General features: G+C 34.5%; 3 protein-coding genes across 4 annotated transcripts; 1 reads left to right on the top strand and 2 right to left on the bottom strand.

Annotated features, from left to right (window-relative positions):
• Positions 1 to 248: 248 nt before the first annotated feature.
• Positions 249 to 4,750, bottom strand: LOC9301550 (phosphatidate phosphatase PAH2). Of its 2 annotated transcripts, none has more exons than XM_002863680.2 (11): positions 3,515 to 4,750; positions 2,694 to 3,390; positions 2,032 to 2,561; positions 1,872 to 1,945; positions 1,676 to 1,760; positions 1,483 to 1,569; positions 1,330 to 1,402; positions 1,194 to 1,237; positions 963 to 1,091; positions 636 to 734; positions 249 to 551 (listed from the first exon to the last, which is right to left on the bottom strand). In XM_002863680.2, the coding sequence occupies exons 1-11, from the start codon at positions 4,448 to 4,450 to the stop codon at positions 498 to 500; spliced, it is 2,808 nt and encodes a 935-aa protein (XP_002863726.1). In that variant the 5' UTR covers positions 4,451 to 4,750; the 3' UTR covers positions 249 to 497. The 2 variants fall into 2 exon arrangements, with proteins under 2 accessions (XP_002863726.1, XP_020886051.1); XM_021030392.1 differs by having other exon boundaries at positions 2,047 to 2,561.
• A 3,879-nt stretch (positions 4,751 to 8,629) lies between these two features.
• LOC9299802 (protein WEAK CHLOROPLAST MOVEMENT UNDER BLUE LIGHT-like 3) lies at positions 8,630 to 11,428 on the top strand. The gene is made up of 3 exons (XM_002865429.2): positions 8,630 to 8,786; positions 8,891 to 9,439; positions 9,524 to 11,428. The coding sequence occupies exons 2-3, from the start codon at positions 8,933 to 8,935 to the stop codon at positions 11,294 to 11,296; spliced, it is 2,280 nt and encodes a 759-aa protein (XP_002865475.1). The 5' UTR covers positions 8,630 to 8,786; positions 8,891 to 8,932; the 3' UTR covers positions 11,297 to 11,428.
• A 20-nt stretch (positions 11,429 to 11,448) lies between these two features.
• On the bottom strand, positions 11,449 to 13,107 carry LOC9299801 (non-specific lipid-transfer protein-like 1). The gene is made up of 4 exons (XM_002863679.2): positions 12,785 to 13,107; positions 12,638 to 12,698; positions 12,178 to 12,280; positions 11,449 to 11,747 (listed from the first exon to the last, which is right to left on the bottom strand). The coding sequence occupies exons 1-4, from the start codon at positions 12,908 to 12,910 to the stop codon at positions 11,666 to 11,668; spliced, it is 372 nt and encodes a 123-aa protein (XP_002863725.1). The 5' UTR covers positions 12,911 to 13,107; the 3' UTR covers positions 11,449 to 11,665.
• Positions 13,108 to 13,494: the final 387 nt, after the last annotated feature.

The following is a 13,494-nucleotide window of genomic DNA, read 5'->3' as shown; positions in this document are numbered from 1 at the left end:
CTTAATTCTTTTTTTACATTAAGATGTTTTTATGCATTTTATCTCTGCTTGATTCTAATTTTATGTGTTGCAGTGCAGTTTAAACTCTTATCAATCTGAAAAAAAAAAAAAAAAGTCTTATGGTTAGGTGTTTTGGAATTTATCGCCTTAGCTAATATATCTCTGACTTCTGAGTGAGACAAGTTACTTGGTTTTCGCATGTCTAGAAACTTACCAACCACCTGCAGTTGAGATAGTGACACAGTCAATACCCAATAAATTATGTGTTCATCTATATTTATGATTCTCTTAAATTTCAAAATGTTTTAATGAACAGTGTCCAACACTTTTTCAATATATATATACAAGTATATAACTGCGCATACATCGTAACCTGTGATATGAAACCAGTGTAACAAAAAAAAAATGAAATAGACTACACCAGACCACCAATTTGTTATCTCTACCATCTAATCTGCATTTTCTTGAAGACAACATCGTCATTATCATCATCATCATTACGTAAACGATGGAGGAGGCAGTTTCCAGAAATTCCATGTGTTAAAGTCCTCCTGTTTATAAATGTTCATCAGAATCCGAACCATATACATCTTCTTTTGATGAAATAGACAAATTAAATTTCGAGATATATATACCGGTTCTGAAGAGGTTGTAGCTGGGAACATTCCGTTGACAAGAGCATGAAGATTTGTGTACGATCTTGTATCAATCCTACGATTCACTGCTACTTCTCCCTGCAATTCTCACAAAACATTGATTATCGCCAAATTTTGCGTTTGCGTGTTTATATATTTGCATTTTGAGATTACAAAACATTTTCAGTATTTCATACAAAGTACTAAAAGTCATGGTATCGTAAACGCAAAAGCAAAACGCAAACAAACAATCAAGTCCTCCAAGCCTAAGGCATATAGTTTGTTCCATAAAATGTTGCTAATGCATTTTTCATTTTAAGAATGTACCTTTGGGTTAATTATGAAGATCTTTCCTCGGGGGATTCCTACTTTGAGGTAGCTTATCTCATCTGTGTCTCTGTTTCCAAAACCAGCATAGAATGGGTTGTGTTCAGGAGGAAACAATGCCCGTATTTCCTGTGACATATGGGAAACAGAAAACTTTAGTTATAGAATTCACCGAGATTTTTAACCATGATTTATTGAGAGTTCAATAGAAGGAAACCGCATAATACAAACCTCCAAGCAAGCAATCTTGAATTCATGAGGTGCTCTTCTAATTACTAGAGAGGAAAATTTAAAAATAAGAAGCATATAATCAAGAATCAACAAATCAAGAAATATGTTTGATTATGTTGCAGAGGAAACAGATTACCTTCCCGAAACAACGACGGAAAGAGGCCATCAGGAGAGATAACAACAGGCCCATCCGGCAATGCTTTTCCATCCTGGTATTAGCAACTAAGATTAACAAGAGTACGGTAGAAATTGGAACTCTGAAAAGTTGGAATGCATTGTGTCAAATTACCTGCTTGAGATTAACTAGAAATTGTCTTGTGACTGAGGCCTGAGAAATCGCACGTGCACTTAAAAATATCAACTGATATCCATTTTCCTGTAGAAATGTTAGGGAGAGAAAATGAATCTTTGCTTTTGCCCCGTTGCTTCCACGCTATTATCATTTTTAAGATAGAACAAACAAAGTACTTGGGATAACAAACCTTTACAGCCGAAAATAAATGTGTGACACCTGTTTGTGACCAATCTATACCAACCAAAGGCATAAACTGGCCTAAGACATCCGATCTATGACAAACAAAAATATAAACCAGAGAAAGAAAGGAAATCAGAAACAGAAACAGGTCCTGGATTTCGCTAATAATATGCAAACATAATATAAAACCACAGGTGCTTTACCTTGTGATGGTACCATCTACATCTGACACTACTATGCGAGAATTCCATTTCCATAAGTAAATCCTTGCGTCTACCTGTTGCATTAGTGAGTTTGTGAACACCAAGTGGAAACTCTTGACAGTTATATGACAAACATGTCGTAGTAAAGGAAAAGAATGACCTGTTGGGTACCCACAATATTGGTGGAGAACGTAAAAGTCACGGAATTCATTCCTTCTTTCAGATCTAGAGAAGCTAATTGTTCAGAAGTTGGAGTTAGTGCCCTGACCGTCTTTTTCACTGGTCTTGGCGACGACTTCTCTTGTTTATCTTCAGGTTCAGCTGTATCCCCAGAAGAAGAAGCTTCAGTATCGTTCCTTGATCTTCTGAGAGAGAAAGGCCAAAGCTTCCAGCTTCCACTGCCTTGAGCTAATACATCACCAGGTTTCTCATTCCGGTCAACAGCTATCATACCCTTGGGTTCAAATACTTGGGCAGTCCCAAATGAAACCACTCCTAAGATAATAGGAGCAGCTGCATCCCATGGAAAGTAGCAGCCACCAATCTTCACGATAAGCTTATCGTTCTCCAGGATTGATGGGCCCAAAGAAGCAAACTTTTCCATATCCAGTTTTTCGGAAATGAAAGCCTGAGAAGCTGCTTCTGCTCCCATTCCTTCACTTAATAAGTGCTTGCAGAGAGAGAGCTCGACTGAGAGTGGAGATAGAAAGTTAGACTATAGCATCATAATTCATAACAACCAAACAATTTTAGTAAAATTTGATCCCTCATCATATCTACAGAGAGAAAAATAAAAAAGGTTAACAAGTTATATTTCCTTACCCACTTCAGGATTAGCGATAACATGATTGAATGCCTTTAATTTTGGGCTACCCTCAGCAACGTTTTCTGCATCTAAACCCCCCGAGCTCGACTCATCTTCTCTCAAATCCAACTTTGAAGTATTGAAACATGGGTCAAATGACTGGCTCAAAGGCTGAGAAGGACTGGCATCCATATCATCGTTGTTTTGAAGCCGCATAATCGGTAATGATCCTACTAACCGCTCCATCTCATCTGTAGAAATATCCTTTTTCCTCTCTATGTTAATCGGCTCTGACAAGGCGATTGAGTTCTCCACGACCACGCCTTTTTCAGGACTAGTTTCAATTTCATCGTAACTCTCTTTCCCATCAACTTTTACAGTATCAGGAGAACTTGACCCTTCAGAACTATTACCACCAGGTTTACCTTCGTCAAGATCGCTAAAGGAAAATTGTTCTTCTTCTATCTCTGGTTGCAGGATGCTTTCTCCACTTGCTGACTGAGACTTCTCAAAATCTCTTGCCGAGATATGCATATCGTTTATGGTGATCTTATTTTCATCTTGAACTGAAGAGCCAGTGCTACTTCCTTCTTGAGAAGTGCCAATGCTCCCTAAATCCGCTTGGTCAGCTGAACCCACTGTTACAATTTCCACAGATTCAGGAGCACTTAACAGTTCTTGCTTCGGATCCAGAACACATCCAGTAACAGAATCCTAGTGGAGATACAAATTATACAAGACATCAGTCCCATAAATTCGATAACCTTCTTATTTTACTTCCGAAGCTAATAATCTAGCATTGCCAGGAAAATGAGAATGATTAAATGTAGTAACTAACCTGTGCAAGTGTCTCGGTTCTTGGTTCGACAAAGATCTCTACGTTTCCACTCCCTTCACTAGTAACGGAGAACCCCATACTCGATGCTTCACATAAACCGTTTTCAACAACTCCACTTGATACATTCTCTTCACAATAATCTTCCACATTAGTGCTTTCACGAAAATCCTGCTCTTTCTCATCAAGAAACCGCAACGTAGGAGATGCAACAAGAGGAGTCTCCAATATCGAATCGCTATCAACTAACATCTCCGAGCTACCCACAACACAAGATTTGCCACTAGTACTACTCTCACCACTCCCTTTACCATCCAAAGACTCAGAAGATTTACCTTTTCCACACTTACGCGTATCGATATTAGTAGACCACTTAACGTCCAATAAATCAGCAGCAATCTCAGCTCTCTCAATAGAACTAACACCACCATCTTGACTCTCCCTAACCGATCTCCCACCAAACACAAACCCTAAAATCCCAGGCTTACCAACAATCTTCCCATTACCACTACGAGGACTAGGGGAATCATAGTTACAACTCCTAGACTTCAAAGGAATCTTAACCTTATCAACAACATCATCACCCATCTTAGACGTCGTCTCAGCTTCATCACCAGAAGACAAAGTATAAACTTCACCACTCTCAGATTCACCAACAACATCTTCAACTTCTCTAAGAAAATAAGCTTGTCCTGTATGAGCTAAATACATATTGAAACCAGAATCAACACCATTAACCTCAATCTTGATCAAATTCCTTCTATTCTTCAAAACCCCTTGAAATTTCCCAAATCTAACATACCAAGGAGACGATTTAAATGTTCCATCAGGTTGTTCAACAACGATAATGTCAATCGCACCACCAAATGGATGAAACGGACCTGAAACCGTACCTACACCACGGTAGATATAGCTTCCGATCCTACCTACAGCATTCATTTTTCCGACAAACCCAGATCGGAAAAGTCAACGAAAGTTACGATCTTTGACACAAATTTGGAAACTTTATGATGATGTGGATCGATCAATCATGGTTGGTAAAAATCGAAACTTTGAATGACCCAGAAACGGAGAAGAAGAGAAATGGTTAGAGGAAGAATCAAAAAGGTATATTCTGTAAGAAAGATCCAGAGAAGGAGGAGGAGACAGAGACGAAGATCATCATTAATTCTTGCCGCCGGACATTATTTGTTTCGGTGGGGTTCGTTTCGTAGTGATCCAATTCCACACCCTTCTTCTTTCTTAGTCAATTTTATTTTAAAATATATAATTTTATTTGTCAATAGTCGTTAATTAATGTTTTTTTTGGTAAGTGTCAGTAATTAATGTTTCGACCAAGGTTTAGATTATGTGAATCCGTTCAGACAAAAAAAAAATAAAAAAAATTGTGTTAATCTGCAAAGAGATCAATGTATTTGCCTATTTGGCGTAGTAGCGGATAAAGATCGGATGCAGATAATTTGGATATATTAAACTTCAATCCAAAAAATTATAGATGTGAATCCAAATGCTCATTAAATCAAATAAGGAGGATTAGATTTAGTTATGCAAGTTTTAAATAATTCTATTAACATGCTATTTGAGATATAAGATAAAGTAATGAGACTTCAAAGTTTTTATTTGTTTGTGCAAAACCTTGGTTTTCATCTTCAATGTTTAAGATAACAAAATTAAAAGCGATAAAAAAATATGATAATTAGATGATAGTTCGGAGACAAGGATTGTAAAGTATAATGTCACATACGAGAAGATGGTAAATCGGAGACACAACCACAAATAATGTGAAGTAAAAGATTGGCCATTGTCGAAAGACATGATGACGTTGAAGAAAAATCTGTAGCCTCGAGTCTCGTGGGCACAAGACATATAAAATATGGTGATAAGGGTATTAAGGAGTTCAAGAGATTTTTTTGGTATACAAACCGAAAGCCAACCACGAAACTTGTTTAGCAAAGTTTCATAAAGGAAGACCAAAAATAATGTGTGTGGAGCGTCGTCAACGAAGTGCAACTAACGGTTTAATATGTATACCTTTTGTCGTCAATGAAGCCTCGTGAATTGAACATTATAGATAGACCATTAAGAGCATCTCCAAAAGGGACCTCATATTTGAGGTTTTCCAAACTTCAAATTTGAGGTTTAAGGTTGTGTCTTTGCAAAAGAAAACCTCAAATTTAACTTCAAATTTTTTTGTATTTTGCATAATAGTCCTTGCTATTGATTATAATTGCAAAATACCATAAAATTTTTATAAATAACAATAAAACATATATTAAAATATTGCAAGTAATATTAATTATTAATATATTACAGTATAAAATAAAATTGCACAAAATAATAATAAAACACACAAACAAAATCATAAAATAAAGCTAAATTACCAAATTATCGAACCTAAGTATTTCTGTAATGCTTCTATATATAATCAATCCATGCATTTAAAAGAGTTAGATGAGTCTCTTTATTTTTTATTTGTATATTACGAAATAAAAATTATTGACATCGAGTATTTTCGTTTATTGCCATAAACTTTTAAAGACTAATATGTTAAAATATCAAATTAGTGGAAGTATTTATAAGTTAGAAATAATTGCGATGACCAAAATGCAAATAAAAAGATGAAACCTCAAATTTGAGGTTTTGAATAGTGAAACCTCATATTCAAAACCTTAAAATTTGAATTTTTGAAGTTGCCTTTGGAGAACCAAAAACCTTATATTTGAGGATTTGAGGTCTCCTTTGGAGATGCTCTAAGATCAGATAAATATTGGTGTGAATTGAAGATCTAATACCTGGTTCAGAATTTTATTCATACCGGCACGGATTTTTACCTAATGTTAATGAAAGTTCCGTCAATTATTAACAAACTAGATCATGACCCGCATGTACGTGCGGGTTTCATATTTAAAAACAGATGTTGTATAAAATTTACATTCAATATAGTTTTTTGCTTTGTTTTAGTGATATATATTGTAGTATATATATTATAATAATATGTACAAAGAAAATTGTAGAATTCACAAAAATGAATTTAATTGAAAAAAAAAAGTCTTTATTAATAGAAAACTGGAACCTTTATTAATAGGAAACTGGAATCTTAAAAAAATGAAAACCAAATAAATTGACATGAAAGTCATTATTGCTTGTCCAAATAAAAATAATTAATTAGAAACTTAACCAAAAACCGAAAAAAATAGATTCATCCGTCAATAATTTTACATACATGAGAAAAATCTCTAGCCACATGAATTATGTTTGATCTCCAACGGAGAGATGTCAAAGGAGTTTGATACTGATCTTTTACTTGTAAATCAATTAAAGAGTTAGAATAAATATCTATACATTTTAAACAGGGATAATCTCTTTTACAAAGGATAATATACCTTCCATGTATAATGTATTGATTTTGGAGAGGCAAATTATACACACCACCACCTCATCACCAGCATTCTGAGAGATCTCCCCTATATAGTACATGGTAAATATTAAAACACGTGAAAAAAAAAATACCTTAGAATCTCTAACTTCAAACTACATTTTTTTATAGGCTTGTTAGAAACACCTCAAGTTTTCATTTTACCAATACTATTTACATGACCGAGTGTTAAAAAAAAAAACAATTGCAAGTAATGTTAGTAATCGAATAAGCTTCTTTCAAATTAAAATATAAACATACTTATATAATTACCAATCAAGAAAATGAGAAATATAAAGCAATAGAAGGAAAATAAGAGATGATTAGTGAGTGATAAACATGCAAACATACCCTCTATTTATATCATCAAGAAAGTCAGCATTTAAAGGAAAAAAATAATTCGTAGAAGGTTTTTTGAAACAAATTTGCAGAATATGCTTCATTTTTAGGATAACAATCTTTAAGTAAGATTATTTTGAAGCATATATTGTTTATTTCAATAGAATATAATATGGAAAACTACCCTAAAAACTTGGAGATTACGTAAATTAATTTGTAAAGTCAATATTCGGAAATTTATAAGAAACTTAATCGCTGATGCTAATATTTGAAATTAATAATCCATAAAAACATAGATTACATAAATTAATTAAATAAGAATATTGGTGTGAGTCAATATTTTCTCAATTTCAAATATTTGTATTAAAAATTTAAAAAATTGTTTACATTTTATTTTAATGTTTTTGAAAAGATCGAATTTAGAAGAATGTATATTCCAAAAGCTTGTAACAATTTGATTTTAAAGAGATAAATTTATATGGCTCTAAAAATATAATTTGGAGATATAGTAACTATTATAATACATTTTAATATATAATTCAAATTTAATTTAGTTATATATTTTTAATATAGTGAAAACTACCCGTTTAGGAAAAAAATTCAAATTTTTATATCATTTAAATTCTGATTAAAATTTAAAATATTTTAATCTATACTGTAAATATTTTCTGGATATTTACAAATCTAAAATCCAAAAATTATTTGTTGAATATGGTATATTTTAAAGTATGGAAGTAGTTAGTTTAGATAATATATGACAAATATGATAAATATTTATTATATTTGGAAAATCAAATTTTAAAATCTTTATTTTTCATGAGTTTAATCAGAATTAATTAGCATAGTTTTGTTAAGGAAATTTTGAATTTCATATTAAATTAGATTATCGTTTCCCAAATTATCTAATAATATATTATCAAAATAAATAAGTTTTAATATATACAGTTTCAAATCAAATATCTTGATTTGTTATGGCATCTTCCTTAAACGATTTCCAAAGATATAGGATAGTTATTAAGTTATTGATTTAATTTTGGATTTTTTTTTAATCCAAGATCCGCGTGTCTATCCGACTATACCAACGGGTCAACCCAAGATCCGCTGGCATTTTATGATCAAATTGTCTTAATTGTCCTTTTTTTTATCTTTTTTTTTTTCTTTTTTAAATTTTAAAAAACCAATGGCATCCTACCTAATATTTTACAATTTAAATATCTTTTATTATTTAGTGATTCCCAATTAATAGTATAGATTAAAAAATTTAAAAACAATTTATCATTTAAAAACGGATTCTTACCTAGTGTTAATGAAAGTTCCGTCAATTACAGATGCGCGTATGTTTCACGCTCCTAGTTATTGGCCGTTCGTTCATCTTTCTAATTTTCCAATGCTCGACGGGTCACATCGCAAGCTGATTGTTTCTCTGTTTGTTTCCTTCAAAATATTTCCGTTCTAATGATGTAACTATCTCATACAACCTCAAATTCAGACATCATTTGTATCTCTTTTGTCAGATTTAAGGTATGTTGTCCGAAAAACTCATTCTCACATTAACTAATCCAATTCTTGGTTTCATCAAAAAAAAACAAGAAATGCGATGAATTTGAATTTGACCATGTAAACAGGAACAACAACACATGACCAGTTTCTGATTCAGAATCATCACAATGTTGGGCGATGACAAAGATTCAGACGACCTTAATTTATTTCTCAATGCCATTGGTGAAACTGGAGATGAACAAGGTCCAACGAGAATCTCCACGTCTTTCAATGATATAGACTTCTTGACATTCGACGATGATGATTTACATAATCCATTTCAAGATTGTGATTCAAGTCCAATCAACGAACCTTCTAGGGTTTATGTTGCACCAAGGGTGATGATAAGTCATCAAGATTCGTTTTCTGAAGATTCAAGAATCGATGTTATTGAAGATGCTAGGATTTTGCCTGCTTCCCCTCGTCTTAGAGTTCCTGCTTCTCCTCGAGCTTTTGTGTATCCAAGATCTGTTGAATCGCCTCGTTTCGGTTCTCCGAGATCTGTCGAATCACCTAGTTTCGGGTCTCCTATTGGTGTTATCGATACAGCTTCGCCTTTCGAATCGGTTAAAGAAGCAGTTTCTAAGTTTGGTGGGATCACAGATTGGAAAGCTCATAAGATTCAGACAATAGAGGTTTTAATTGAGCTTTTGTTCCTTCACATGAACATGATGAGATCTTGATTTTGACAAAATGTGTGTTCTTGATTTGTGTTTCAGAGACGGAAGATGGTAGATGAAGAGCTTGAGAAGATACAAGAAGCAATGCCTGAGTACAAAAGAGAAGCTGAGTTAGCTGAAGAGGCGAAACACGATGCGTTGAAGGAGCTAGAGAACACAAAGGGACTGATTGAGGAGCTAAAACTCGAGTTGGAGAAAGCAGAAAAGGAAGAGCAACAGGCGAAACAGGACTCGGAGCTTGCGCAGATGCGTGTGGAAGAGATGGCGAGAGGTGTAGCAAATGAGGCAAGTGTTGCTGTTAAAGCACAGCTCGAGGTAGCGAAAGCGAGGCAAGTCTCGGCTACTTGTGAGCTACGGTCTGTGAGAGAAGAGATTGAAATGGTTAGTAATGAATATGAAGATATGTTGAGGGAAAAAGAATTAGCTAAGGAGAGAGCTGATATTGCTGTTATGGAAGCTAAAGAGATTGAGAGAACAATGGATGGTTTGAGTATAGAGCTGATTGCCACCAAGGAGTTGTTGGAATCTGTGCACACGGCTCATCTCGAAGCGGAAGAGAAGAGATTCAGTGTGGCAATGGCTCGGGACCAAGATGTTTACAACTGGGAAAAGGAATTGAAGATGGTGGAAAATGATATCGAGAGGCTTAACCAAGAAGTTCGTGCGGCTGGTGATGTGAAAACAAAGCTAGATACTGCTTCTGCTCTTCAGCATGATTTGAAGGCTGAATTAGCGGCTTTCACAGAAAATGCAAGCGGTGATCTGTTGACGGAAAAGAAGAGTAATAATGACATACATGCGGCTGTTGATTCTGCGAGAAGAGAGCTTGAAGAAGTCAAAGCCAACATTGAAAAAGCAGCTTCAGAGGTGAAAACATTGAAGATAATTGCTGGATCATTACAGTCCGAGCTTGGAAGAGAGAGACAGGATCTAGCAGAAACTAAGCAGAGAGGAACTGTGGGTTCGGTTCAGACAAAGGGTAAAGAATCAAGAGAGGAGTTAGAGGATACAGCAAAGAAGTTGGAGCAGGCGACGAAAGAGGCAGAGGATACAAAGGCATTTGCTACAGCTGCTAGAGACGAGCTTAGAATGGCGAAGGAATTGTCTGAGCAAGCGAAAAGAGGAATGTCTACGATAGAGAGTAGGTTAACTGAGGCGAAAAAGGAAATGGAGGCTGCTAGGGCTTCAGAGAAGTTAGCCTTGGCTGCTATAAAAGCTCTGCAAGAGACTGAATCTTCTCAGAGATTTGAGGAGATTAATAATTCACCAAGAAGCATCATAATCTCTGTAGAGGAATACTACGAGCTAAGCAAGCAGGCACACGAGTCCGAGGAGGAGGCAAACACAAGACTATCAGAGATTGTCTCCCAAATAGAGGTGGCTAAAGAGGAAGAGTCAAGAGTCTTGGAGAAACTAGAGGAAGTGAATAGGGAAATGAGCCTAAGAAAAGAAGAGCTTAAAGAGGCTAATGGAAAAGCCGAGAATGCTAGAGACGGGAAGTTGGGTATGGAGCAAGAGTTAAGAAAATGGAGATCAGAAAATGGGAAAAGGAGAACAGACGAAAGCAGGGAGCCTAAGAAAAGTCCGACGAGGTCAAGCACCGAGGGGAGAAATAAGGAGAACGGACTTGGGCAGTCAAAATCGTTTGCATTTGGTGATCAAGGAAGCAGCAGCAACTACACTGGAGGAGGTACTACTACTACTACCAATAATAATCTGACTCCTGAAACAAAGAAGAAGAAGAAGAAGCTTTCTTTGTTTCCAAAAGTTTTCATGTTCTTGTCAAGAAAGAAGTCTCACAGTCGCAAGTGAAAAAAGTTGCATACCTTTTTCTTTTATCTTCAAAATATATGGTTTGTTTTTTGTTTTATTACACCAACAAACAATGCAAACAATAATGTATGATTATGTTAATTTCACTTATAGGAAATAAAGGTATTGATACACACTTGCCAACAGTAAGATGTTCAAAGAGAAAAGATTCATATTATTAAAACCCAATACCAATTTTTTGTTCCAAAGATAAAGAGAATACAAAAGATACTTGAAGAGAACTTTATTTCTGACTAGTTCTTTAACATAGCTTTTAAAAATTCCACCTCTCTACTAAAAAGCCAACCCCTTTGAAGACATAAATTGAGCTTGAGTTTAGGGTTTGCTGCAATACCATTCTTTTTGTGCTCACAACTTCGAAGGCTTTGGGAAGATGTCGGGGGTGAACTTCTGCGCAGCACTGAGACTACCCTTGATCTTCATCGCCCCCCTGCATCAACATTCAACATTCACAAAATTCAGAGATCAACTTCTAAAGATTGTCGTAAAGACAGAAGATAAAACAGCTAAACATACTTGTAATGCTGAGTAAATGACATATGAAAGGATTCAGAGATCCATTTTTTGGACCAAACCCAAGTCACAGATTTTGTTGGTTAGACATAAGATAAAACTGCTAAAGATAGTTCTGTATTGCAAAAGAAGTGACATATTTCAGGATTCAGAGATCAACTTCTTGGACCAAATACAAGTCACACAAAAGCTTATAATGGTAGATTGTGGTTCAGACACAAGATAAAATTTTGGAGAAAGCTTGAGTTTGTTGGATTCTGTGGTTCAGAGACCTGTTAAAACTGCTAAACATACATGTGTAATGCAGAGTAAATGAGATACTGAGAGGAATGAGAGAATGAACAAACCTGATGAAAGCAATCTGAGGATTCATCTTCCCAGTAGCAACTTTGACAAAATCATCATCCTTGAAGGAAAACGTCGCATCCACTTTCCCTCCTTCATATTTCCCTAAATTTCAAAGATCAACCATAAACAAAAAGTCGAAAAATCAATTACTTATCATCTTGAACAAAAATTTCAGTTTCTCTTCATTTGAATTCACAATTGCAATAATCAACAAGAAAAGCCTAACCTTTAGTGTAAAATCATATTTCAAGATTCTCTTTTTTGAATTCTCAATTGCCATAATCAACAAGAAAAAGCTAACCTTTGGTGTAAAAATCAAATTTCAAGATTCTCTTTTTTCTAAATTCCCAATTATTTTCACTTTTATCATAAATCAAATTTTCAGATTCTGCTTATTGAATTCCCAATTGCCATAATCCCAAAATCAAATTTTGCCATAATCAAAACGAAAAAGCTAACCTTTGGTGACTTCGCCTTTCTTCAGATCAACGATGTAAGTAACCTCCTCAAACCCTAATTTCTGAAACTCCAAATCTTTCACAATCAACATAAAAACAAAACAGAGGAACATAAAGATAAATGATATTCTAAAAAAAAAGAACCAACCTTTGGAGCAATGTTAATCTGATAAACAAGACCGATCTTCTCCGTGAGATCTTTCCCGGCGTCGGAAGAGAGATGTTCCTTCATCATGTCCATGATTGCATCAGATTTGAGTTGGGTATTCGCCATTTTTTTTGAGCAGTGTAGTGAAATCGGTGAAAGATTGGGATTTTTAAGGATGGAGTTAGGTTAATGGAGACAAAGGAGATGACGTGATCGATAAGTATGGAAAGATTGAGATTTTTGTTACAGACTGGCACGCTTCCCTATTAGCTTATTTCGTTGCTCATGATTTCATTTTTTATCTATTTCTATTTTGGGGGAGATTTAGCAGAGTAATATGTTGACCAGAAAACATAGAAACAGAGTACTAATTTGTTTCAGTTTTTATAATTGTTGAATAAACCTAAACCGGGTATTGGTTGTGGATTACAAATTGACATTGGATAAAAGAACCGATTGAACCGGAACCGGACAAAATTAACCCAATAATTTGTTTTTTTTTTTGGTCACAATTATAATTATATATTATTTTAACATAGTATTTAGTTAATATATATAATTATTAAAATATTTCATGTATATGAGAAATGTTCCAAATATTTTAATTAGTTGAAGCATTTTAAATTTTTATTATTATAGCACAGTATTTGGGTTTTCTATATAAATTGTATATTGTATGTATTTTTAATAGATTTTATGTTAAACCGCTA

This window comes from Arabidopsis lyrata (genome assembly GCF_000004255.2).
Source record: "Arabidopsis lyrata subsp. lyrata unplaced genomic scaffold ARALYscaffold_8, whole genome shotgun sequence".
In the NCBI taxonomy this organism is placed as follows: Eukaryota; Viridiplantae; Streptophyta; class Magnoliopsida; order Brassicales; family Brassicaceae; genus Arabidopsis; species Arabidopsis lyrata.
The sequence above is the reverse complement of the archived record's forward strand: the minus strand, read 5'-3'. Positions and strand labels throughout refer to the sequence as shown.